Genomic DNA, 24674 nt, shown 5'->3' with positions numbered 1-24674 from the left:
CGGCCGTCTCCGGGGACAGTCGGTGGAAATGTGGGGCGCGGGGAGGGCGCGGGCCCGCCCGCTCCAACCATCCCGGCCGTTGCGCAACTCAGGGCGTTTGCAAAAACCACATCTGGGAGGACTTGGCCGCAACGCGGCGAACGGGCGCGCTCGGGGAGTGTGGGCGGCGGCGAATGAATGAGCGAGTGAACGAATGCACGCCCGCGAGAGCGCGGGGTGACCGCGTGGTTGGTGCGCGCCTCCCGGGGCGCCGCGGTAGAGGTAGAGCGCCTGCGCTCGGCGGCGGGCCGGCACTTTGCAGCCGCTCCCTAAGCCCGGCCCCGCCTCCGCTCCCCGACTCTGGCCGCCGTGGCGCGGTGCCACTGCGCAGGCGCAAGAGCGGCCTGGCCGGGGGGAAGGGGGGGGGCGCGTGACCAGGCCGCGTCCGCGCGCGCGCGCGCACAGGATTCCTGCGCTGGAGGCCGCCTCTGGCGCCACCGGCTGGGCTCCGCCATGAGTTCGGCGCCGGCCTCAGGCTCCGTGCGCGCGCGCTATCTTGTGTACTTCCAGTACGTGGGCACCGACTTTAAGTAGGTTTCCCGGGCGCAGCGGCGGGCGCCACGTGGGCCCGGGCGGAGGCGGGAAGGAGGGCGCGGGCGGGCAGGCGGATGTCTCTGGACGCAGGTTCCAAACGTTCGGGGGAGGAAGCGGCCCTGGCCTCAGAGGGCGGCAGAGACCCCAGGGCAGGGCGCCCCCGGTAATCTCCGCCCGCTTTTGCCCGCAGCGGGGTCGCGGCCGTCAGGGGCACTCAGCGCGCCGTCGGGGTCCAGAACTACCTGGAGGTGCGCTCAGCCGGTCACGGGACGCCCGGTGAGGGGTAAGGGGGAGGCTCCCGCCCGCGCGTCCCCGGGGTCCGGCCTCGCTCACCCGCCCGCCCCGCGGCTCGGTCCTGCAGGAGGCCGCCGAGCGGCTGAATTCCGTGGAGCCGGTCAGGTTCACCATCTCCAGCCGCACGGACGCCGGGGTCCACGCCCTGAGCAACGCGGCGCACCTGGACGTCCAGCGCCGCTCAGGCCGGCCGCCCTTCCCGCCCGAGGTCCTGGCCGAGGCCCTCAACACACATCTGCGGCACCCGGCCATCAGGTGAGCCCGCGACCTAAGCAGCCCCTGGGGCTGTGCCTTCCCGACTCCATCTGTCGCGGGCGGAGGCTGGAGATCTGGACAGACTTCGTTGTCTGGTCGGAGCTCGAGGGGGAAGGAGAGCCAATGTGACACCGCGGGCGGGCGGGGTCGTTCCTCCGGTGAGCTTTACCTGCCGCCATAGGGTCCTGCGGGCCTTCCGAGTGCCCAGCGACTTCCACGCTCGTTACGCAGCCACGTCCCGGACCTACCTGTACCGCCTGGCCACTGGCTGTCACCGGCGTGATGAGCTGCCGGTGTTTGAACGCAACCTATGCTGGACTCTCCCGGCAGAGTGAGTGTGGCCCTGACAGCGGGGAAGGGGCGGGCAGGCCGGCCCCACCCTCCTGACGGTCACCCTGGTCCCTGAAGCTGCCTGGATGTGGTCGCCATGCAGGAAGCCGCCCAGCACCTCCTCGGCACACATGACTTCAGCGCCTTCCAGTCCGCTGGCAGCCCGGTGCCGAGCCCCGTGCGAACGCTGCGCCGGGTCTCCGTTTCCCCAGGCCAAGCCAGCCCCTTGGTCACCCCCGAGGAGAGCAGGTGAGGAAGGGCCCCTGGGCTGTGGCCCTGCCCTCAAGTCATGTGCTGATTTTAGCTCCAGCACCTCCCCCAGTTTTAAGGCAAGGTGAGGCGGGAGGCAGGCAGCCGGGAGTCCTCAGGACCTGCACAGCTGGAGGGGAGTCGCCCGGACGCCCCCCAGCCTCCAGCTGTGCCCTCCCCCCAGGCTGGGGAGCAGAGAACAGGGAAGGCTGCTTGTCTCTGAAAAACCCCTGCCATGCCTGATGGAAGAATGTTGGCAGCTACTGGAAAGGTCTCACTGGTGCCAGTGGTTCTGGTGGGGTGGTTTCTGCTGCCCCCAGCACTGTCCCGAGGGCCGCCCACCAGGTGGCAGCTTCTGACCAGAACCTCCCCTATTGGGGTGAGCCCTGAAGGGAGGAAGAACTTCTGCCAGCCCCAGACTTCCGTGGCAGAGCAGCAGGTACAGGACTGGGGGTCTCTGGCACCCGCACCAGCCACGTTCCCAGACCCTGCACCAGAACCCTAGGTGAGGGCCCAGGGCAAGCCCCTCTGGGATGGCCAGGCTACCTGCCCAGCCTCCAGAGTCCTGCTGCCTCCTTGCCCAAGCATTGCTTCTCTGGTTTTAAGCCCCTCCAATGGGCCTCACTGGGGGCAGGAGATCAGCCAGGGTCCCTGGTGGCCAAGCTAGTGAGAACCAGGCTCGTCTTGAGGCCCACCCTGTCACTCTCCCATCCAAGGCCACACAGTAGGCTGAGGATGGCAGACACTGCCCCACAGACACCTACAGGTACGTGTTTTTCCAGGAAGCTGCGGTTCTGGAACCTGGAGTTTGAGAGCCAGTCCTTCCTGTATAGACAGGTAGGCTCTGTTCTGGGGCCGTCCCCAGGGGGTGGGGCTGAGGGTGGGCAGGCCCCTGTGCAGTCTTGGCTCTGGGTCGTGGGCAGCTCTGGGTCACAGGTACGGAGGATGACGGCTGTGCTGGTGGGTCATGGGCGGCTCTGGGTCACGGGCGGCTCTGGGTCACAGGTGGCTCTGGGTCACAGGTACGGAGGATGACGGCTGTGCTGGTGGCCGTGGGGCTGGGGGCTTTGGCACCTGCCCACGTGAAGACGATTCTGGAGAGCCAAGATCCCCTGGGCAAGCATCAGACACGTGTAGCCCCAGCCCATGGCTTATTCCTCAAGTCAGTGCTGTATGGGAACCTCGGTAAGAAAAACAGGCACGAGAAGCTCCTGTCATGTGCCCAGTGACTACTGTGGCCAAGGCATGGGGTGGGGGGGGCCAGGGGCCACTGACTGCAGCAAGACAACTGGGGGTGAAGCAGCCCCCCGCCCAGGGCTGCAGTCCCTCAGCCCAGCCCGTAGCCCCTCCTGGGCTGGCCCGCTCCCTGGTCATGGGAGTGGTCTCAGCGGTGGGGAAGGTGCTGGGCCGGTCTTGCCCCAGGCCGACACAGGGTCTGGTCCGTCCACAGGTGCTGCCTCCTGCACCCTGCAGGGGCCACAGTTCGGGAGCCACGGATGACCCTGGACACTCAAGCCAAAGTTAGGCCACACCAGGCCCAACCTTGTGCTGGTCAAGCCAGGGCAGTCACAGCTGCTTGGGGCCCACAGCACTGCTGCCTGGTCTCCACAGTAGCCTCCCTGCCCGGGTCCCAGCACCCTGGATGCCCATCTCTGTCCCAGGCGGGATGGGGCACAGTGCAGGACACAGCCATGTACACCAAGAAGAGAGTACCAAGTAGTCTTTTGTTCAGGTTTTACTGGAAACTGTTGTCTAGGACCACCTGTCCTAACCAGGAATAAAGGCAAGACAGCCTGGAGACCAGTTTGTTTCTTCAGCTGGAAACAGCTGCCTGGGCAGGCACGTGACACAAGGCCTCTGTCCCCAGGGATGGGACCTGCACGGTCTGTTCACCCAGGGCACCCACAGTCCTGAAGTGCAGGCCCAGGTCTGTCCAGCTGGGAGAGGGCAGAGGTGGTGGCTGGGTGAGTTGCCGGCCTCAGCTGGGGGCCTGGGGGAGGCCCTTCTTCAGCAGAGATGTGAGGAAGCTCCCCAGCTCCTCGTCCTAGGGCAGAGGCAAGAGCATTGTGGGTGGTGCAGGACAGGGAGGAGTGTTGATACCTGTGTTGACCACGGTGGAGTGGGGGTCACCCCTTACCTGGTAGGTCCAGGAGACCAGCAGCACCTTGGTGCCTGGGTCCTCAGAAGGGGCGGCGGCCTGGAGGAGGACGGACTCCACAGTCACAGAGCCATCTGGGAGGTGCTGCACGCAGTGGTCCTTCAGGACGCTGTGGGGAGGCTCGGTGAGACCCTGCCTGGCCTCCAGGGCCCAAGGGAGTGGGGGGGGGGGGCCGGGCGCCCACCTCTTGAGGTGGCTGTAGACGCGCAATGCCGTCTCCTGCTCCTTGCGTGTGTCATGCAGGTGCACGCGGCAGGTGAAGCGCAGCTGGTGCTCAGCCAGACCCAGCTCTTTGAGGGCTTGCTCTGAGGACACCAGCCGGAAGTTCTGTGGGGCAGGGACAGGTCAGCGAGTGCAGCAGCGGCCCTCCCCCCTCCAGAGACCGTCCTGGCACTCACGCTGTCCTTCATGATCAGGGTGCCGTGCAGGAGCCGAGGCTTCTTGGCCTCAGGGAGCAGCCCTGCGGAGGAGGCAGCAGCAGCCATCAATGTGAGGGCCGCTCCCAGCCGCCTGCCCCGAGCACCCTGCCCTGCCCTGCCCAGCCCGCATACCCTGCGCCATCTCCCGCTTCAGCAGCCCCAGCGAGATGCCTACGGGGATGCTGGGGCTTGTGGGCAGCGTCACCGTCTCGCCATTGGCCGGCATGTAGCAGCTGACCCCTGGACCCCGGGGGAAGAGAGAGCCTCAGCCCAGGCTGCCCGTGCTGACCCGAGGTGGGCCCCACGCCGCCCGCCCGGCTGCCTACGGAGCTCCTGCTCGATCTTCTGCTTCAGGAACTCCATCTTCTTGGCCTCGCCATGCACCAGCAGCACGCTCTCCGGCTCTGCCTGGCCCACCAGCTGCATGATGCCCTTGGCGTCCGCGTGTGCGCTGAATGACATGTACTCCACCTGCATCTTGACCTCCAGCTGCAGAGGCCACAGGGCGTGGATAGCGGTTACCACCAGGAGGTGCCCCTCGGCCCTGCCAGCCCAGTGCGGGGTCGAGACTCACCACCTGCCGCCCCTCCATCTCGAGCTTCCGCTGCCCGCTGAGGATCTTGTGGCCGACGGTGCCCTGCACGCAGTAGCCGGGCATGATGACCTGGGGGCAGGCACAGAGCTCACAGCCAGGGGACTCCAGCCTTGGCACCTCAAGGCCTTGCCCGGGATGCCCCCGCCTGAACCCCTGGAAGCTGTTTCCACCTGCCAGCGGCACCCGACCAAGCCTAGCTGCAGACTCCAAAGGGCTCAGGTTTTGGCACAAGACTGTCCAGGGCTGGGCTGGGGCTGTTCTGCCCGAGGTGGACAAGCTGTGTCACAGAGAGACTGAGCAGCTCCAGGGAGACATCGCCCCCGTTCCCCAGCAGCAGCAGCAGCCACGTCCCTTGGCCAGCACGAGGCCAAGCCAGTGAGAGCTCAGAGACAGCATGGGTGGAAGGGCAACCCGTCGGCCTCCAGCTTCCAGATTCCCACACCTCCCCATGCCCTCACCATGTTCTTTTCGTTTCCGGCCCATTTCCGGAAGATCTGCAGGGACTGCCCAGCGTGCAGCATTCCTGGCGTGGCAAACACAACCTACAGGACACACAGGGCCAGGTGGGGGGTCAGGGCAGCAGATGCCCCCCACCCCCACTGCAGGCCCAAGCCCAGACACCTGCGGAAGACAGGAGACCGACGGATGTGGATGTGCTGGCCGGCCCTGCCGCAGGCCTCACCATCGGTCCTGGGTTGTCAGCAAAAGCCCGGTCGAAGGCCTTGATGTGCTTGAACTCAAACATGTTCCTCTGCACGAAAGTCTTGCGGATCTTCTGGTTGGTCCAGGGGATGAACAGCTTGTAGTAGTGGTTGGCCTTCTCGGTCAGCCCCGTGGAGAAGTAGATGGGCACCTTCAGGTTCATGCGCTCCCTGGGGACCACCGGCCCAGTCAGCACAGTGGCCACAGGGGAGAATGCTGCAGGGCAGGACTCGGCCGGGTCACCCCCCACACCCGTGTCTGCACAGCCCATGCACGGGCCAGGCTGAGTCCGGTCGCGACCACGGGAGGCCAGTGCCCTCAGCCTATGTCCCATTAAGCCCTGCAGCAGCCGGGCTCAGCGGAGAACCAGGAACCCCTACAAGAGCCGCACACAGTGGCGCTGACAGGATGTCACAGGCCTCCTGGGGTCACACAGCACACGAGCGGCCCCCCAGGACAGCAGCAAGCAGGGCCAAGATGCCACCGCTACGCTGGACAGGGCTGCCCACCAACTGGACTGTGTTCAGGCCGGGCCAGGGGCTCCTTAAAGAGCCGTCCTGGCGGCACCTACCAGAAGGTCTCCAGGAGGATGCAGAGCTCCTGGGCGCGGCCCAGCGCGAACACAGGTATCAGCACCTGAGGGGGACACAAGGCAGGAGCCCTGGGCACGTGGCCCCTCGACACAGCAGGCAGCGTCCAGTGAGGGCACGGCCAGGTGCCCAAGAGCTGCGGCCTCATAGGGACCTTAGCCTCTCATCTGCTCCCAGTCCCGTCCCAGCCGCTCTCCAGAGACAGAAGGGAGCCGCATGAGAGACACGAGGGAGCCGCATGAGAGACAGGAGGGAGCCGCATGAGAGACAGAAGGGAGCCGCATGAGAGACAGAAGGGAGCCGCATGAGAGACAGAAGGGAGCTGCATGAGAGACAGAAGGAGCCTGGCCAGGGCTTCGTCCGCACCTGAGGTAGGAGGGAAAAGGGGCTCCCTAGGAAAGGGTCTCTGAGTTTTCCTCCTCAATGCTGAGCAAATCTTCCTCCCTCCCTGCCTGAAAATGCAGTACCCCCCACCCTGAGACCCTGACCCATGCCAAGGGCAGCCAAGCCTGCCAGAAAGACCAGCCCAGCATGGCCGAGGGCCCATGTCCCCACCCCTGCTGCAGCTACCTTCCCACCACGCTCCACGGTCTCGTGGACTTTCTTCAGGAAGTCTCGCTCCCGGCAGCGCTTGGAGTCACGGATGGTCGTGGCGTACGTGGACTCTGTGATGAGCAGGTTGGGGCGGCACTTGTCAATCCAGGCAGCTCTGGAACACGGGGGTGGGGGTGTGAGCCACGATGCACTGTCCCCACAGTTGCAGGGCTGGGTGTGACAAGCTGGACCCCAGTACCACGCCCAGCCGCCTTCCTAGGTCACTCTGGCTGGAAAGAGCCAGCTGGTAAAATGCTGTGGGCAGCACACTTGGGAAGAGAGAGGAGAGACAGAGGCACCCACCCAGACACTTCGGAAGAGCGAGACAGAGGCACCCACCCAGACACTTGGGAAGAGAGAGAAGGAGGGACTGAGGCCCCCGCCTGGACCCTGTGCCTTCGCGCATTTGGGCCCAGAACGAAGGGGGCTCTCCAGGCCGCACAGGACATGGGAGACGCTGCCAGGCTGGCCACTCAAGGGCTGGCACCCTGACGCCTGCAAGGGTCCTGAGCTCCAGGGGGGCCCACGGGACAAAAAGACACCTCAGCCTACTTACCCTAAGTGTCGGTCTGGGGTCATGTTATAATCACCCTGGTGAACGATCAAGGATGCCATGAGGAGGGTGCCTCCCACCCCAGCAGCCCCTCCCGAGCCTCAAGCCCTTCCACTGACCGTGTAGACCACAGACTCTGAGCCCACTTTAATCTGGAACATGGCTGCCCCCAGCACGTGGCCTGCATAGTAGGCCTTGATCTCCAGCTCATCATCTACCTGTGGAGGACAGGGCTGCGCTCAGGCTGTGTCCTCACAGCAGAGGGGCGGGGAGTGAGGGAGGCGGGGGACGGGAAGCGCGGGAGGCGGGGGTGGGGAGCGCGGGGGAAGGGGAGCGAGGGAGGTGGGGGCGGGGAGGGAGGCAGGGGAGGGAGGCAGGGGAGGGGAGCGAGGGCACTGCACTGAGCTTTTCAGTCCCTGTTGCTCACACACAGCATCCAGTTCACAAGGGACGGGCAACGTGGACAAAGAACGAAAGACAACGGACAGAAAACTGAAGGGACCTGAAATTGGAGTTTCCAGCGTGGACTCTGAATACATGACAGAGAAAAGACAAGGTTCAGAATGTTGGCGGCCAGGCCTAAGGTGGATCCCTTGGGGTCAGGAATTGGAGACCAGCCTGGCCAACATGGTGAAACCCCGTCTCTACTAAAAATACAAAAGTAAGCCAGGTGTGGAGGTGCGCGCCTGTAATCCCAACTGCTCAGGAGGCTGAGGCAGGAGAATCGCTTGAACCTGGGAAGTGGAGGTTGCAGTGTACTGAGATCACGCCACTGCACTCTAGCCTGGGCAATGGGGCGGGACTCCATCTCAATAAAAACAAACAAAAAAATACTGGGCTGGGCACAGTGGCTCACACCTTTAATCCCAGCACTTTGGGAGACCAAGGTGGGCAGATCATCTGAAGTCAGGAGTTCAAGACCATCCTGGCCGACACGGTGAAACCCTGTCTCTACTAAAAATACAAAAGTTAGCTGGGCATGGTGGTGGGTGCTTGTAATCCCAGCTACTCAGTAGGCTAAGGCAGAATTACTTGAACCCGGGAGGCGGAGATTGCAGTGAGCTGAGATTGTGCCATTGCACTCCAGACTGGGCAACAAGAGCGAGAGTGTCAAAAACAAAAATTGGCAAAAAACTAGACTTCTTTTAAATTTAATTTATTCATTTAAAACTTGCCGGGCATGGTGGCTCATGCCTGTAATCCCAGCACTTTGGGAGGCTGAGGCGGGTGGATCACCTGAGGTTGGGAGTTCAAGACCAGCCTGAGCAACACGGAAAAAGCCCGTCTCTACTAAAAATACAAAATTAGCCAGATGTGGTGGTGTGCGCCTGTAATCCCAGCTACTCGGGAGGCTGAGGCAGGAGAACTGCTTGAACCCGGGAGGCGGAGGTTGCAGTGAGCCGAGATCGCGCCACTGCACTCCAGCCTGGGCGACAGAGCGAGACTGTGTCTCAAAAATAAATAAATAAATAAAATTGAGAGACAGGGTGGGGCTGTCACCCAGGCTGCAGTGGCGCAATCATGGCTCACTCAAACTCCTGGGCTCAAGCGTCCTCCCGCCTCCACCTCCGCCTCCCAAATAGCTGGGACTATAGGCACGCACCCACCACGCCGGGCTAATTTAAAAACAAAATTTTGGCCAGGCGCAGTGGCTTACTCCTGTAATCCCAGCACTCTGGGAGGCCGAGGCGGGTGGATCACCAGAGGTCAGGAGTTCAAGACCAGCCTGACCAACATGGTGAAACCCCCGTCTCTACTAAAAAAATATATAAAATTAGCTGGGTGTGGTGGCACACGCCTGTAATCCCAGCTACTCGGGAGGCTGAGGCAGGAGAATCGCTTGAACCCAGAAGGCGGAGGTTCAAGGTAAGCTGAGATCGCACCACTGCACTACAGCCTGGGCAATGAGAGCGAAACTCCGTCGCAAAAAAAAAAGAATTCAACAGATGAATTTAACACCATATGACACATAACCAGAAGAGAATCCATGAACTGAAAGACACCAGAGGGGATATCCATCAGGAAACAGGAAAGACAAACAGATGACGGAGTTTCAAGAGGTTGAACGTCAGGCTCTCGGGGTCCCTGGAGGAGCAGGAACGGGGCAGAAACAACACTGGAAGAAACATGGTGAAGGCCTCAAGCCACAGATCCAAGAGGCCTCAAACTCTGAACAGGCTGAGGATACATGTCAGCCCATCGGAGCACAGGCACCAAAAACCAAGGCTCGTGCTCAGACCCTACGGCTGCCCATGCCCAGAGACAGAACGTTGTTTGCAAAGTGCAGAGACAAAATGCCGTCAACCTGAAATCTTACACACCTAAGGGAAAAACGTCCTTTAAGAACGAGGATAAAGTAAATCCATTTGCAGGCAAATAAATTTTTTTTTTTCTGAGCCGGAGTCTCGCGCGTCGCTCTGTCGCCCAGGCTGGAGGGCGGCGGCGCCATCTCGGCTCACTGCAGGCTCCGCCTCCAGGGTTCAAGTGATTCTCATGCCTCAGCCTGGCCACCTCGGCCTCACAAAGTGCTATGAATTTCTTAAACTGAGTATTTTTTCATTTGTATGTCTCTCTCTCTCTCTTTTTTCTTTTGTGAGACAGGGTCTCGCTGTGTCACCCAGGCTGGAGGGCAGCGGCGCCATCTCGGCTCACTGCAAGCTCCGCCTCCCGGGTTCACGCCATTCTCCTGCCTCAGCCTCCCGAGTAGCTGGGACTGCAGGCGCCGCCACCGCGCCCGGCTCATTTTTTGTATTTTGTTTAGTAGAGACGGGGTTTCACCGTGTCGGCCGGGATGGTCTCGAGCTCCTGACCTCGTGATCCGCCCGCCTCGGCCTCCCAGAGTGCTGGGATGACAGGCGTGAGCCCCCGCGCCCGGCCAAGGCAAATAAAAATTGACAGAATTCAGCACCGGCAGACCCACACTCACATTCTTCAGGCAGAAGGCAAATTATCCCAAGTAAAAAGTAGAAAAAATGCAGGAAGCCCAACAAAAAAGATAAATATATAAATAAAACTAAGCAAATGCTGGTGTTACCAGGCATTAGAAATGATGATGTCTTTCTGGGTTTAAAATGTACTGAGGGAGTTGCCAGGCGTGGTGACTCATGCCTGTAATCCGAGCACTTTGAGAGGCTGAGGTGGGAGGATCCCTGGAGACCAGCCCAGGAGTTCGAGAGCCTTAGCAACACATACCCCATCTCTACAAAAAATACCAAAATAAATTAGCTGGGCATATGGGCACATGCTTGTAAGTCCCAGCTACTTGGGAGGCCGAGGTGGGAGATCACCTCAACCCGGGAGGCCGAGGCTGCAGTGAGCCAAGATCACACTCCAGCCTGGGTAACAAAGTGAGACACTGTCAAAAAAAAAAAAAAAATTAAAGTTTCACAACAAAAAAGATAAACATACTTCATTTTGACAAGTTCAATCAGAAAATTCAATGTTCCAAAATACAAAGGTACCTAATATAGTTTCAAGAAATATAAAAGGAATACCCAGAGATTCCAGTGAGACACAGACAAACCCATAATCTTTGTCAGAAATGGAATTTCACCTGTCACTCGCTGATTTAACCTTCACTTCTTCCCTGACCCACACCCAGAACCAGGTACCCTCCAGAGCTGGCCCATCTCCCCTCCAGCCCCTGCCTCCCTGCCCGGCAACACCCCGGGAGCTCCAGCGAGTCTCTGGCCGCTCCAAGCGCTCTGAGGGCACCAGCCTGTCCCACTCTGGCCATTTCAATGCCGCTCGGACAGAGCCAGGTGGGTTCGTAAGCCGGTGCATACCCCCACCCTGCACGTACTCTCCCGGGTCGGCGCCCAGTCTGGTCTGGGACCCGCGTCCTCGCGCTGACGCCCCCTGGTGTCCCCACAGTGCTGGACGCAAGAGTGAGGTGGGGTGGGCTCACTCTGAGGCCCCAGCCTTCCAGAGACTATGTAGAACGGGCAGAGGGCATGGTTGGTGTGGGGGTGGGCAGTGACTGTGCCAGCTGTGGCCCTGGGAACCTGACCTGGACCGTCTGGTGGAGGTGGACAGCCACCACCTTCTTCATGCAGTCTTTGATCATCTGGGAGGTGAAGAAGTTGGCCTCGCCCTTCTTGTCTACGGCGATCTTGCGGTAGTCCTCCAGCAAGATGGGGCAGATGGCCTGGGTGGGGTGAGTCATGTAGATGGGCCCGTCGTAGCCCACCATCTCGCTGAAGTAGGGGAGTGCCCCGCAGTGGTCCAGGTGGAAGTGGCTAGGGGGATGCAGCACAGGTCAGCCTGGGCCCACCCTGCCCCAGCCTTCACCCGCGCTCTGGGCTTGTGGGTCACTGGCCCCTTCATTCGCCTGCTGTGCACCAGGCCCCATCCCGAGTACCGAAGAGTCAGTAATGAGCAAACACAAAACTGTCTCCCTGGAACTTTCAGTCTCAAAGTCTAGCAAGGCAATAAGCAAACGGGAAATTGAACACGTCGGTGACGGCGACATGCTCGCGAGACAATGCAAAGCTGCTAAGGGAACCGCGGCGACGCGCTCGCGAGACAATGCAAAGCTGCTGAGGGAACCGCGCATAGGGGAGCCGCTGGCTTTTCAGGCAGTCGGGACAGGCTGAGTGGAGCTGCAGGTGAAGGTGGCACAGACCTGAGGGCAAGGGCAGCGCCTGGCAAGCCCCAGGAAGGCATTGGGGACACCACCGTGTCTGAGAAGAAACCACAACCACGAGGGGCTCAGGGGCAGCTGAGGACACTGCCTCCGGAGAGGAGAAGGGGCTTCTCCAGGCTTCACGGGCCTGGCTGCTGGGGAGGACAGGGCAGGGAAGGGGAGGGGGGCCAGCAGGAGTGCTGTGGCCGTCCAGACGAGGCCACCCAGACCAGCGGGTCATGAGCTGCTGAACCCTAAAGGCTGGGGTCAGGGCAGACTCGGGACTCTGGAATCGCCAACAAGACAGTGGGGTTTAAAGATCCTGAGACAGTGAAGGCATCAGAGAGGGTGAAGCCTGGAGGGCCGGGTTCAGAGGGCAGGGCCGGAAGAACAGACAGAGACCAGGCCATGTGTGTGACCAGTAAGGCAGGCAGGGAGCAGATCCTGGGGCCTAGAAGCCCCCTGAGGATCAAGGATGGCACAGGCCCCTTGCCAAACGCTGCCGAGACCAAGCAAGGTGGCCCAAGCCCCACAGGCACAGACATGGGACCCTCAAGGCCCCCAACAGGAACCCACCTAATGATCACGCAGTCCAGGAAGTCTGTTAGGCGGCCGTTCTGGGTGATGTAGGAGAAGTCAGGGAAGCGTCGCTAGGAAGGATGTGGGGGTTTCAGGTTGCACAGTGGTCTCCAGGCAGCATCTGGGGCCACCCATGCCCCAGGGAGGGGCCCCCAGGAAGGGGGGTTCTATGTGCAGACTCAGGCTGGGCACTCCCATCCCGCAGGTGGCACCAGGACCCCTGGCTGCTCACAGCATCCGGAGGGGCCGAGGTTACCCCCAACCTCACTGACAGATGTGAGCTGGAAGCTGAGCCCAGGGTCTCACGGAGCCCAGCCTACAGGACCCTGGGGCTGGGGCTCAGCGCCAGCATAGGGGGACCTCACCATGCAGGGGCTCACCTCGGCCAGGCCCACCCATCCCTGCTCCCCACAGGGTGCAGCCGTCCAAGCACAACCACTGCTGCCCACCACCCCACTGTCCCGGCTCTGAGGCCCAGGGTCCAACTGTGGATGGCCGGCTCTCCCAGCCTCTGGGCCTCCTGCCCAAGGGACTCACGTCGTCATTGAAGCCCATGTGCATTCCACAGTCCAGCATGACATTCTTGCCCGCAATGGAGACCAGGATGCAGCTTCGGCCCACGTCCTGGCCGGCCCCTACTCGAGGGAGGGCAGATGAGAGTCACTGCTGCGCCCCCCGCCCCCAGCCCCCTGTGCTGCCTCCCCAAGCTCTGCAGGACCCCAGTGCACTGAGGAAACCGGACCAAGTCTGCTGTGTGGACAGACACATGGGCCAAGAAGCAGGGCCACCCCTACTCACAGGAAGGGGGACACAGGGAACCATGCCCCACACCATCATGTCCAGGGTGGAGGCTGGCAGCCCACACGCCCTCCCCCGCCAGCTTCCCCTGGCCTCTTAAGGTGGCCACGGCCTGCTGGCTAAGTAGTGGGCACTGTGCTGTGGTCCTCAGCCTCCAACAGAGACAACGGCTGGCCTGTGGGGCCAACACCTCAGTCAGAGTCACTCCTGGGCTGTGGCTGGACCCCCAGCAGAGCTGCAAACCAATGAGGCCACCTTCTCCAGGATCTTTCCCCAGGCAGGCAAGGCAGTGAGTGACTAAGTGCTGGCACTGGGTGTTCTCTGGTGGTGCGGCTGTGGAGGGGCGCCACACAGCCTCAGCCATGCCATAGCGAACACGGTGCCAGTGGTCCAGCTGTGGCCAGCGTGGCAACACGAGCCTCACACCACTGCACACCATGCAGCCCCCAACACAGACCCTCATCTGCAGCCCTCCCACACTCCTGACAGCCAAGCAGCCCTGCCCAGCTGCTCCAGCCAGAGGCCTTGGCCAGCCAAGGCACACTCAGCCCCCTCATGTGGCTTGGGGGCCCGAGAGGAAAGGGTCACGGCCCCCGCACAGACTGTGCCTGGGCGGGAGTCTGATGGCAGTGAACAGTTTTCCCCTTGAATCCCACCCACCTCCCCCTGCCAGCCACTCGAAGTGTCCAAAGCCAGCACCACACATCAGGATGACGGGGCCACAGCTGAGGGGCTGCCTGCCACAGAGAGGGGGTCTCAGGTTCTCTTCCAGGCCTGTTCCTGCCCCCGCTGGGTGTGAGCTCTCTGAGAGCAGGGTCTCAGCTGTCTCCTCTCTCTGCATCTCCTACCCCAAGCCACGCCAGGCTCACAGAGGCCCTCTGGCACCTGTGGGAAGGGAGGGCCGCCCCTCTTCATGGCCAGGGACCTAAGGCCACAGAGGCACTTGTGGCACACGGCCCCGAAGCGTGGGGCCCGGGCTGGTTTTCTGAATTCCAAAGCCCAGTCCTGAAGTACTGGCAGTCCCGCCTCCCGACAGGACCCACAGTGATCCCAGGGAGGAAAGCGGAAAGGTGCAGGAATAGAGCCTGGAGCTACACGAGGGGACAGGGCTCAGAAGACAGGAGAAGATATCCCTGTCAGCAAGGAGACAGAGGGCAGACAAACAAGACACCCAAAGCACGCCAGACGAAGGTTATTATGACAGAAAAGAGCAAGGTGAGAGAATGAGGAAGCCTCAAAACTTCCAGAACCATGACAGGAGACTGCTCCGAGAAGCCAACTTTTGAGCAGGGGAGGGGAGGGGTAGGGTGGGGGAGGGGGAGGGACGGGGTGGGGAAGGGACGGTCCAGGGGAGGGAGAAGCGGGGCGGGCGGAGGGGGGACAGGCAGCAGGGAGGGACAGGCAGGGGGGAGGGAAGGGACCAGCAGGGGGAGGGACAGGCAGGGGGGAGGGAAGGGACCAGCAGGGGGAGGGACGGGCAGGGTGGGTGGGGGGACCGGCGGTGGGGAGGGATGGGCAGGGTGGGTAGGGGGACTGGCGGCGGGGGGGTAGCCACACACAGGCCAAGGCGTGGGAGTGACCCCAAGGACACAGCAGTGGTCCAGTGAGCACGGACACGGAGCCCGAGGCAGTCCCTGGTGCAGGGAAGCGGTGAAACAGGACTTTGGCTTTGATGATACCTTGGCTGAGGTGACCTTGAGAATATACCCAGGTACAGATTGGGGGTAATTGAAGCCACATGAAAGATCAGAAAGATCAGATGTCCAGAGAGTGGGCAGAACAGGCAGCCAAGAGGCCAAATGGGAAAGGGGCAGGCTGGGAGGACCCCACGGAGGATGCAGAGAGCAGGGGAGGGCAGTGGGGCCCATGCAAACAGCTGCAAAATGCCATGGGGTGTGCACAGGCCAGGGGTGTTCACAGCACAGTGTCCACACCGGGGCAGGGGGCACCCTCCGAAGAAGCGCTCTCGCCATGGGGAAGGACATGGAATCCCGTCCTGGTGTCTGTGCTGGAAGGTGCCCTCGACCCCCTGCCCGGTGGAAGGACCAGGACCCTTCCACAGGAAGGGCAGGCACCTGTGGAAAACGCTAAGGACATCAGGATGACTGGCCACCAACACCATGTCCCTCCAGCTGTTTCTGAGACCCTGGATTTTGACTAATTTTTTCCTTCTTCGCATCGTTCTATGCTGTTACGACTTTGACTTTTTTTTAAGACATGGTTTTGCTGTCACCCAGGCTGGAGTGCAGTGGCACAATCATGGCTCACTGCAGCCTCAACCTCCTGGGCTCAAGCAATCCTCACAACTCAGCCTCCCAAGTAGCTTGAACCACAGGCACACACCACCACGCCCTGCCAATTTTTGCATTTTTTTTTTTTTGGAGTGATGGGGTCTTGCCATGTTGGCTAGGTTGGTCTTGAACTCCTGGGCTCAAGCGATCCTCCCACCTCTGCCTTCCAAAGTGCTGTGATTGCAGGCGTGAGCCACAGTGCCCAGACTGTCAGGACTTTTAGGAGTACATATTTGCGTTTTTTGCTATTTTTTTCAGTGTTGCAGAAATCAGGTAGAACAAGAGCTAAAGTGAGAGTTGATTGTAACTCGGGCGTGAGCACACAGAGTGGTGGACAGAAAGCAAGAGGTGAGGAGGCAGAAGCGGGGCTGGGGGGCTGAGGGGCTTGGGGGATTAAGGGGCTTGGGGGCTGGGGGACTGGGGGGCTGGGGGGCTGAGGGGCTTGGGGACTGAGGGGCTGGGGGGCTGAGGGTCTGGGGGACTGGAGGGCTGGGGGGCTGAGGGGCTGGGGGGCTGGGGGCTGAGGGGCTGGGGGGCTGAGAGGCTGGGTGGCTGAGGGTCTGCTGGGCTGAGGGGCTGGGGGACTGGAGGGCTGGGGGGCTGAGGGGCTGAGGGGCTGGGGGACTGAGGGGCTGGGGGGCTGACGGGCTGGGGGTCTGCTGGGCTGACGGGCTGGGGGTCTGCGGGGCTGAGGGGCTGAGAGGCTGGGGGACTGGAGGGCTGGGGGGCTGGGGGGCTGAGGGGCTGAGAGGCTGGGGGACTGAGGGGCTGGGGGGCTGAGGGGCTGAGGGGCTGAGAGGCTGGGGGACTGGAGGGCTTGGGGGTTGGGGGGCTGAGGGGCTGAGGGGCTGAGAGGCTGGGGGACTGAGGGGCTAGGGGGCTGAGGGGCTGCTGGGCTGAGAGACTGGGAGACTGGAGGGCTGTGGGGCTGGGGAGCTGGGGGGCTGAGGGGCTGGGGGGCTGAGGGGCTGAGGGGCTGGGGGGCTGAGGGGCTGAGAGGCTGGGGGACTGAGGGGCTGAGGGGCTGAGAGGCTGGGGGACTGGAGGGCTGGGGGGCTGGGGGGCTGAGGGGCTGAGGGGCTGAGAGGCTGGGGGACTGAGGGGCTAGGGGGCTGAGGGGCTGCTGGGCTGAGAGACTGGGAGACTGGAGGGCTGTGGGGCTGGGGAGCTGGGGGGCTGAGGGGCTGGGGGGCTGAGGGGCTGAGGGGCTGGGGGGCTGAGGGGCTGAGAGGCTGGGGGACTGGAGGGCTGGGGGGCTGGGGGGCTGAGGGGCTGAGGGGCTGAGAGGCTGGGGGACTGGAGGGCTGGGGGGCTGGGGGGCTGAGGGGCTGAGAGGCTGGGGGACTGAGGGGCTGAGGGGCTGGGGGGCTGAGGGGCTGAGGGGCTGAGAGGCTGGGAGACTGGAGGGCTGTGGGGCTGGGGAGCTGGGGGGCTGAGGGGCTGGGGGGCTGAGGGTCTGCTGGGCTGAGGGGCTGGGAGACTGGAGGACTGAGGGGCTGGGGAGCTGGGGGGCTGAGGGGCTGGGGGGCTGAGGGGCTGGGAGACTGGAGGACTGAGGGGCTAAGGGACTGAAGGGCTGGTAGGGCTGGAGGCGGCAGCGCGCGGCATGGGGAGGTCAAGGCACCGACGAAAGCGCACAGCGAGCGCGAAGGCCCCGCCGCCCCATCTGCGACCTCCCCTCACGGCCGCCTGAACCTCGGGGCTCGCGTTCTCGCGTCACTGCCGGAGGCCCGGGGTGCAGGGACTAGGCCGCCTCTCGGCTCCCACCAGGGCCCGCGCGGGGAGGAGGAGACCGGAGGACGCCCGCGGCGCGCACCTGGCTCCACGAGAAACGGGAAGGAGCGGGGCGCCCAGCCCGCCCGGAGCCGCATACGGAGCCCGCCCCACAGCCCCCCCGGCGGCTCCCACTCACCCAAGGGCGTGACTCTGATCTCAGGCATCGTCTCCGCCGCGCTCCCGGACCCGCGAGGCCCGCCTGCGGTGATGCACTGCGCAGGCGCAACCACCTCGCTGCAACTTCCGGTGCGCTAGCCGGAAACGCGGGTCGGGGCGCCGGGCCTCCTGATTGGACGGCATCCAACCAATCAGGGCGGCGGGCGAGGGCGGGGCGGTGGGCGGGGACGGGGCCCGGACGGCGGCTACGGCCCAGGTGAGCGGCTCGGACTCGGCGGCCGCACCTGCCCAACCCAACCCGCACGGTCCGGAAGTCGCCGAGGGGCCGGGAGCGGGAGGGGACGTCGTCCTAGAGGGCCGGAGCGGGCGGGCGGCCGAGGACCCGGCTCCCGCGCAGGACGGAGCCGTGGCTCAGATCGGCCCCTCCCCAACACCACCCCGGGCCTCCGCCCCTTCCTGGGCCTCTCGGTGGAGCAGGGACCCGAACCGGTGCCCATCCAGTCCGGTGCCATCTGAAGCCCCCTTCCCAGGTGAGACTCGTAGCGCTCGCTCGACAGGGTCTGGTCCCACCCACAAGGCCTGGGGCGCCGTGGGGCCCCGTCTCCTGCTGGCCCCCCAGCCTGCTGTCAGCCACCGGGCTGTGTGCTCAGGCCGCCCTCGCGCCCGGCCCTGACCTTGGGCCGTTGGGCTGCCCTGGGAAAGGCCTGGAGGTGTCCTGGGTCACCTTCCTGGGCTGGCAAGCTGCCTGCCTCCTGCACAGCCACTGCCCTTCCTGTTATTCCCGAGCCACCAGCCACAGCTCTGAGAGGCTCCTGGCAGCTTCTGTTTGCCACTGGCTCGAATCTGGGCAGGAAGGCAAGGCCCGCAGAATATCTGGTGACCAAGAAGGAAACCCCAGAGCCTCAGAGACCATCTTCTCAGTGGACAAAATTAAGGCCCGAGGAGGGGAGGGGCGTGCTGGAAGTCTATGGGACTGCATCTTTCTGAGGCCCAGGAGCAGCCATCCCCCACACCCGAAGCCCGGTGAGCTCACATCTGGGGCCTCCGCCTGGTGCCAAGCATGCAACCCAACCTGTGGGGCCTGCAACGCCAGGCTTCTGCACCCTCCAGGCACCAGTGCTCCAGCAGCCTGGGCCACGGGCTGGGCAGGGCTTGCAGCCCATGATCCCTAGTGATGAAGGGCCCAGTCCTAGGGCGCTGAGCAACCTGCCCACCTGCTCCTGGTCAGGAGCTCTCACCACGGCTGGGTGCCCTTCCCCCTCCCCCACCGCTGGAGTCCCTGCAGCCAGGGAGGCCAGGACAGGGCTCCCAGCACCAACCGGCCTAGGAACCCCCAGGCCCTCTTCCTGGTCGAGGTGGAATGCAGCTGACTCTCAGGTTCCCCAGAGCAGGTGCGGGCCCGTGGGGCATCCAGGGAGACAGGGCAAGGGTGCTTGGCAACACTCACACAAAGCATGGGTGCCTGGATGTCTGTGGATCTGTGGAGTGACTATGTGAATGCCAGCAGAATCCAAAGCAGGGCCTGGGCCACTCGTGGAAGGCTCCCTAGGGCTAGTACAAGGGCCTCGTGGCAATCTTCTGAGTGGTAAAACCCATCTGTGTGGGACATGGAGTTTCAGCAACAGGAGTGAAAACACGTGTCCATCCATCCAGCAAGTGCCAGCCCTATAGCCTCTTTTCTGCTTTTGGGGATGTAGCAGTGAGGAAGATGGGGCACCCTGCCCAGCAGCGTCCCCCAACCCCCGGCCCCACCTGTCTCTGCTTTCTGCTGTGTCTGTTTTCTTTTTTCTTTTTTTTTTTTAATTTTCATTTTTATTTTTATTGATAATTCTTGGGTGTTTCTCACAGAGGGGGATTTGGCAGGGTCATAGGACAATAGTGGAGGGAAGGTCAGCAGATAAACAAGTGAACAAAGGTCTCTGGTTTTCCTAGGCAGAGGACCCTGAGGCCTTCTGCAGTGTTTGTGTCCCTGGGTACTTGAGATTAGGGAGTGGTGATGACTCTTAACGAGCATGCTGCCTTCAAGCATCTGTTTAACAAAGCACATCTTGCACCGCCCTTAATCCATTTAACCCTGAGTGGACACAGCACATGTTTCAGAGAGCACAGGGTTGGGGGGTAAGGTCACAGATCAACAGGATCCCAAGGCAGAAGAATTTTTCTTAGTACAGAACAAAATGAAAAGTCTCCCATGTCTACTTCTTTCCACACAGACACGGCAACCATCCGATTTCTCAATCTTTTCCCCACCTTTCCCCGCTTTCTATTCCACAAAACCACCATTGTCATCATGGCCCGTTCTCAATGAGCTGTTGGGCACACCTCCCAGACGGGGTGGTGGCCGGGCAGAGGGGCTCCTCACTTCCCAGTAGGGGCGGCCGGGCAGAGGCACCCCTCACCTCCCGGACGGGGTGGCTGGCCGGGCGGGGGGCTGACCCCCCCACCTCCCTCTCGGACGGGGCGGCTGGCCGGGCAGAGGGGCTCCTCACTTCCCAGTAGGGGTGGCCGGGCAGAGGCACCCCTCACCTCCCGGACGGGGCGGCTGGCCGGGCAGGGGGCTGACCCCCCCACCTCCCTCTCGGACGGGGCGGCTGGCCGGGCAGAGGGGCTCCTCACTTCCCAGTAGGGGCGGCCGGGCAGAGGCGCCCCTCACCTCCCGGACGAGGCGGCTGGCCGGGCGGGGGGCTGACCCCCCCACCTCCCTCCCAGACGGGGCGACTGGCCGGGCGGGGGGCTGACCCCCCACCTCCCTCCCGGATGGGGCGGCTGGCCGGGCAGAGGGGCTCCTCAATTCCCAGTAGGGGCGGCCGGGCAGAGGCGCCCCTCACCTCCCGGATGGGGCGGCTGGCCGGGCGGGGGGCTGACCCCCCCACCTCCCTCCCGGATGGGGCGGCTGGCTGGGCGGGGGGCTGACCCCCCTACCTCCCTCCTGGACTGGGCGGCTGGCCGGGCGGGGGGCTGAACCCCCCACCTCCCTCCCGGAAGGGTGGCTGGCCGGGGGGGGCGCTGAACCCCCCACCTCCCTCCCGGACGGGGTGGCTGGCCGGGCATAGGGGCTCCTCACTTCCCAGTAGGGGCGGCTGGGCAGAGGCGCCCCTCACCTCCCGGACGGGGCGGCTGGCCGGGCGGGGGGCTGACCCCCCCACCTCCCTCCCGGATGGGGCGGCTGGCCTGGCGGGGGGCTGACCCCCCCACCTCCCTCCCGGATGGGGCGGCTGGCCTGGCGGGGGCTGACCCCCACCTCCCTCCCGGACGGGGCGGCTGCTGGGCGGAGACGCTCCTCACTTCCCAGACGGGGTGGCTGCCGGGCGGAGGGGCTCCTCACTTCTCAGACGGGGCGGCTGCCGGGCGGAGGGTCTCCTCCCTTCTCAGATGGGGCGGCTGGGCAGAGACGCTCCTCACCTCCCAGACGGGGTCGCGGCCGGGCAGAGGCGCTCCTCACATCCCAGACGGGGTGGCGGGGCAAAGGCGCTCCCCACATCTCAGACGATGGGCGGCCGGGCAGAGACGCTCCTCACTTCCTAGATGGGATGGCGGCCGGGCAGAGACGCTCCTCACTTTCCAGACTGGGCAGCCAGGCAGAGGGGATCCTCACATCTCAGACGATGGGCGGCCAGGCAGAGACGCTCCTCACTTTCCAGACTGGGCAGCCAGGCAGAGGGGCTCCTCACATCCCAGACGATGGGCGGCCAGGCAGAGACGCTCCTCACTTCCTAGACGGGGTGGCGGCCGGGCAGAGGCTGCACTCTGGGCACTTTGGGAGGCCAAGGCAGGCGACTGGGAGGTGGAGGTTGTAGCGAGCCGAGATCACGCCACTGCACTGCAGCCTGGGCACCATTGAGCACTGAGTGAACCAGACACCGTCTGCAATCCTGGCACCTCCGGAGGCCGAGGCTGGCGGATCACTCGCGGTTAGGAGCTGGAGACCAGCCCGGCCAACACAGCGAAACCCTGTCTCCACCAAAAAAATACGAAAACCAGTCAGGCGTGGCGGCGCGCGCCTGCAATCGCAGGCACTCGGCAGGCTGAGCTGTAATAGTTCTTTATACATTCTGGATACTAGATTTTTGTCAAATATGACCTACAAATAATTTCCTCCATTCTGTGGATTCTCTTTTCTTTTTTTTTTTTTTTTTTTTTTTTGAGACGGAGTCTCGTACCTGTTGCCCAGGCTGGAGTGCAATGGCGCTATCTCGGCTCACCACAACCTCCGCCTCCCGGGTTCAAGCAATTCTCCTGCCTCAGCCTCCCCAGTAGCTGTGACTACAGGCATGCGCCACCACGCCCAGCTAATTTTGTATTTTTATTAGAGATGGGGTTTCACCACGTTGGCCAGGCTGGTCTCTACCTCCCGACCTCAGGTGATCCGCCCACCTCAGCCTCCCCGTGTCTGTTTTCTTGTCTAGGACTTCAGAACTTCCTGTCTTTGTTGTCATCTGACCCCACCCCAGATGTCTGCTCGCACTCCCCATGCACCCAGATGCCTAGGACGGTGCTTGGCTCTCGGCAGGGGCTTAGTATTTCTCCAGCTGGTAAAAACAGATACAGCATCTAGAGAGAGAAACAAAAACAAGAAAGCACCAGCAGAGACACCTGCTGCAGACAGCGGGGCCTAGTGGTCTGATAAAGCCAGAGGGGGCCACTCTCGGGGTCAGGGACTGACACGGAGCCAGTGGCCTGATCCACAGGAGGGGCTGTGCCAAGGTCCCTGAATGCGCAATCCTGATGAAGGGTGGGTCAGGGTGGTGTGCCTGAGAGCCTGCGGCTTGGCTGGGAGCAGAGCCAGGCAGCTCCTGGGAGGAAGCTCCATGAGGGGCATGAGTGTTCAGTGCGCGGCAATGGGATCGCAGCTATTTTGTTCCCCTCCACACACAGAAAATGAGCCACAGAGCAAGCTGACCCCAGCGACACAGCCCCCCAGCCCTACTGTATTTCCGTTCCTATCAAAAAATGGATGACTCGGAGACAGGTTTCAATCTGAAAGTCGTCCTGGTCAGTTTCAAGCAGTGTCTCGATGAGAAGGAAGAGGTCTTGCTGGACCCCTACATCGCCAGCTGGAAGGGCCTGGTCAGGTGCGTGCGCCAGGGCTGCCTCCCGAGGTGGGCGCTCCCCTGGCCCGAGTCCCATATGTGGCATCTGCCTCCCGACTGCCTGTCCCCACCAGCTTTGCTGCCCGTTTCCAGATGGGTGTGAGCCCCCGCAGGCTGGGCAGTGTCCCCTGCACCCCAGGCGGGCTCCCCCAGGCCTGGGCGAGGACTCGAGCCCCGCTCCCTTCCACAGGTTTCTGAACAGCCTGGGCACCATCTTCTCATTCATCTCCAAGGACGTGGTCTCCAAGCTGCGGATCATGGAGCGCCTCAGGGGCGGCCCGCAGAGCGAGCACTACCGCAGCCTGCAGGCCATGGTGGCCCACGAGCTGAGCAACCGGCTGGTGGACCTGGAGCGCCGCTCCCACCACCCCGAGTCTGGCTGCCGGACGGTGCTGCGCCTGCACCGCGCCCTGCACTGGCTGCAGCTGTTCCTGGAGGGCCTGCGCACCAGCCCCGAGGACGCACGCACCTCCGCACTCTGCGCCGACTCCTACAACGCCTCGCTGGCCGCCTACCACCCCTGGGTCGTGCGCCGCGCCGTCACCGTGGCCTTCTGCACGCTGCCCACACGCGAGGTCTTCCTGGAGGCCATGAACGTGGGGCCCCCGGAGCAGGCCGTGCAGATGCTAGGCGAGGCTCTCCCCTTCATCCAGCGTGTCTACAACGTCTCCCAGAAGCTCTACGCCGAGCACTCCCTGCTGGACCTGCCCTAGGGGCGGGAAGCCAGGGCCGCACCGGCTTTCCTGCTGCAGATCTGGGCTGCGGTGGCCAGGGCCGTGAGTCCCATGGCAGAGCCTTCTGGGCGCTGCGGGAACAGGAGATCCTCTGTCGCCCCTGTGAGCTGAGCTGGTTAGGAACCACAGACTGTGACAGAGAAGGTGGCGACCAGCCCAGAAGAGGCCCACCCTCTCGGTCCGGAACGAGACGCCTCGGCCACGGCTCCCCCTCGGCCTGTTACACGCGTGCGCAGCCAGGCCTCGCCAGGGTGCGGTGCAGAGCAGAGCAGGCAGTGGGGGCCGGGCCCGCAAGAGCCCGAAAGGTCGCCACCCCCTAGCCTGTGGGGTGGATCTGCGAACCAGGATGAAGTCACAGGTCCCGGGGTGTGGAGGCTCCATCCTTTCTCCTTTCTGCCAGCCGATGTGTCCTCATCTCAGGCCCGTGCCTGGGACCCCGTGTCTGCCCAGGTGGGCAGCCTTGAGCCCAGGGGACTCAGTGCCCTCCATGCCCTGGCTGGCAGAAACCCTCAACAGCAGTCTGGGCACTGTGGGGCTCTCCCCGCCTCTCCTGCCTTGTTTGCCCCTCAGCGTGCCAGGCAGACTGGGGGCAGGACAGCCGGAAGCTGAGACCAAGGCTCCTCACAGAAGGGCCCAGGAAGTCCCCGCCCTTGGGACAGCCTCCTCCGTAGCCCCTGCACGGCACCAGTTCCCCGAGGGACGCAGCAGGCCGCCTCCCGCAGCGGCCGTGGGTCTGCACAGCACGGCCCGAGGCCCCCAGGAGCTGGGACTCTGCTACACCCAGTGAAATGCTGTGTCCCTTCTCCCCCTGCCCCTTGATGCCCCCTCCCCACAGTGCCCAGGAGACCCACGGGGCATGGAACAGGAGGGTCTGGACCCTGTGGCCCAGCCAAAGGCTACCAGACAGCCACAACCAGCCCAGCCACCATCCAGTGCCTGGGGCCTGGCCACTGCCTCTTCACAGTGGACCCCAGCACCTCGGGGTGGCAGAGGGACGGCCCCCACGGCCCAGCAGACATGCGAGCTTCCAGAGTGCAACCTATGTGGTGTCTTCCAACGTTAATAAATCACACAGCCTCCCAGGAGGGAGACGCTGGGGTGCACTGGGTGCCTGATTTCCTGCAGGGGGACACAGGGGCACCCAGCGAGGGTGGGGAGGGCCCTCACCCCAGGGACACAGCTGAGGTGGGTGCACCTAACTCCAAGGGAGCTGAGGCCCCACTGCCAGGCTCAGGGGGCTGTGTTAGCCCCAGGGCTCAACAAACACCCTGAGAAAAGGCCAGCCTTGGGGGCAGGGCTGCTGTGTGCCCATTCTCCCAGAGAGGTCCCATCACTATGCCTGTTGTACAGGTG

The 24674-nt window shown here is 63.3% G+C and overlaps 3 protein-coding genes and 1 long non-coding RNA gene across 5 annotated transcripts; 3 read left to right on the top strand and 1 right to left on the bottom strand.

Annotated features, from left to right (window-relative positions):
- Positions 1 to 11: 11 nt before the first annotated feature.
- On the top strand, positions 12 to 3499 carry PUSL1 (pseudouridine synthase like 1). Its single transcript, XM_016952027.4, has 8 exons — positions 12 to 569; positions 764 to 821; positions 935 to 1122; positions 1304 to 1453; positions 1531 to 1701; positions 2484 to 2538; positions 2724 to 2886; positions 3152 to 3499. Exons 1-8 carry the CDS (start codon positions 493 to 495, stop codon positions 3199 to 3201), a joined length of 912 nt encoding a protein of 303 aa, XP_016807516.1. The 5' UTR covers positions 12 to 492; the 3' UTR covers positions 3202 to 3499.
- INTS11 (integrator complex subunit 11) lies at positions 3424 to 17594 on the bottom strand. Its single transcript, NM_001280424.1, is given in 17 exon segments — positions 3424 to 3745; positions 3839 to 3968; positions 4044 to 4186; positions 4258 to 4319; positions 4411 to 4518; positions 4605 to 4767; positions 4853 to 4942; positions 5332 to 5415; positions 5556 to 5745; positions 6147 to 6211; positions 6736 to 6874; positions 7316 to 7350; positions 7432 to 7530; positions 11322 to 11550; positions 12513 to 12586; positions 13053 to 13150; positions 17517 to 17594. Coding segments are annotated over 17 exon segments (1803 nt in total). The 5' UTR covers positions 17545 to 17594; the 3' UTR covers positions 3424 to 3679.
- LOC134807638 (uncharacterized) lies at positions 5851 to 9708 on the top strand. Its single transcript, XR_010148596.1, has 2 exons — positions 5851 to 6536; positions 7746 to 9708. It is a non-coding gene; the product is annotated as an uncharacterized LOC134807638 (long non-coding RNA).
- Positions 17595 to 17889: 295 nt separating the features above from the next.
- On the top strand, positions 17890 to 24424 carry CPTP (ceramide-1-phosphate transfer protein). 2 transcript variants are annotated; one of them, XM_016952033.4, is made up of 3 exons: positions 17890 to 18027; positions 22373 to 22569; positions 22778 to 24424. In XM_016952033.4, exons 2-3 carry the CDS (start codon positions 22448 to 22450, stop codon positions 23298 to 23300), a joined length of 645 nt encoding a protein of 214 aa, XP_016807522.1. In that variant the 5' UTR covers positions 17890 to 18027; positions 22373 to 22447; the 3' UTR covers positions 23301 to 24424. The 2 variants fall into 2 exon arrangements, with proteins under 2 accessions (XP_016807522.1, XP_009444655.1); XM_009446380.5 differs by lacking the exon at positions 17890 to 18027 and adding an exon at positions 18139 to 18520.
- The last annotated feature ends 250 nt before the right edge of the window (positions 24425 to 24674 follow it).

Source organism: Pan troglodytes, chromosome 1 (genome assembly GCF_028858775.2).
Source record: "Pan troglodytes isolate AG18354 chromosome 1, NHGRI_mPanTro3-v2.0_pri, whole genome shotgun sequence".
Lineage (NCBI taxonomy): Eukaryota > Metazoa > Chordata > Mammalia > Primates > Hominidae > Pan > Pan troglodytes.
The sequence above is the reverse complement of the archived record's forward strand: the minus strand, read 5'-3'. Positions and strand labels throughout refer to the sequence as shown.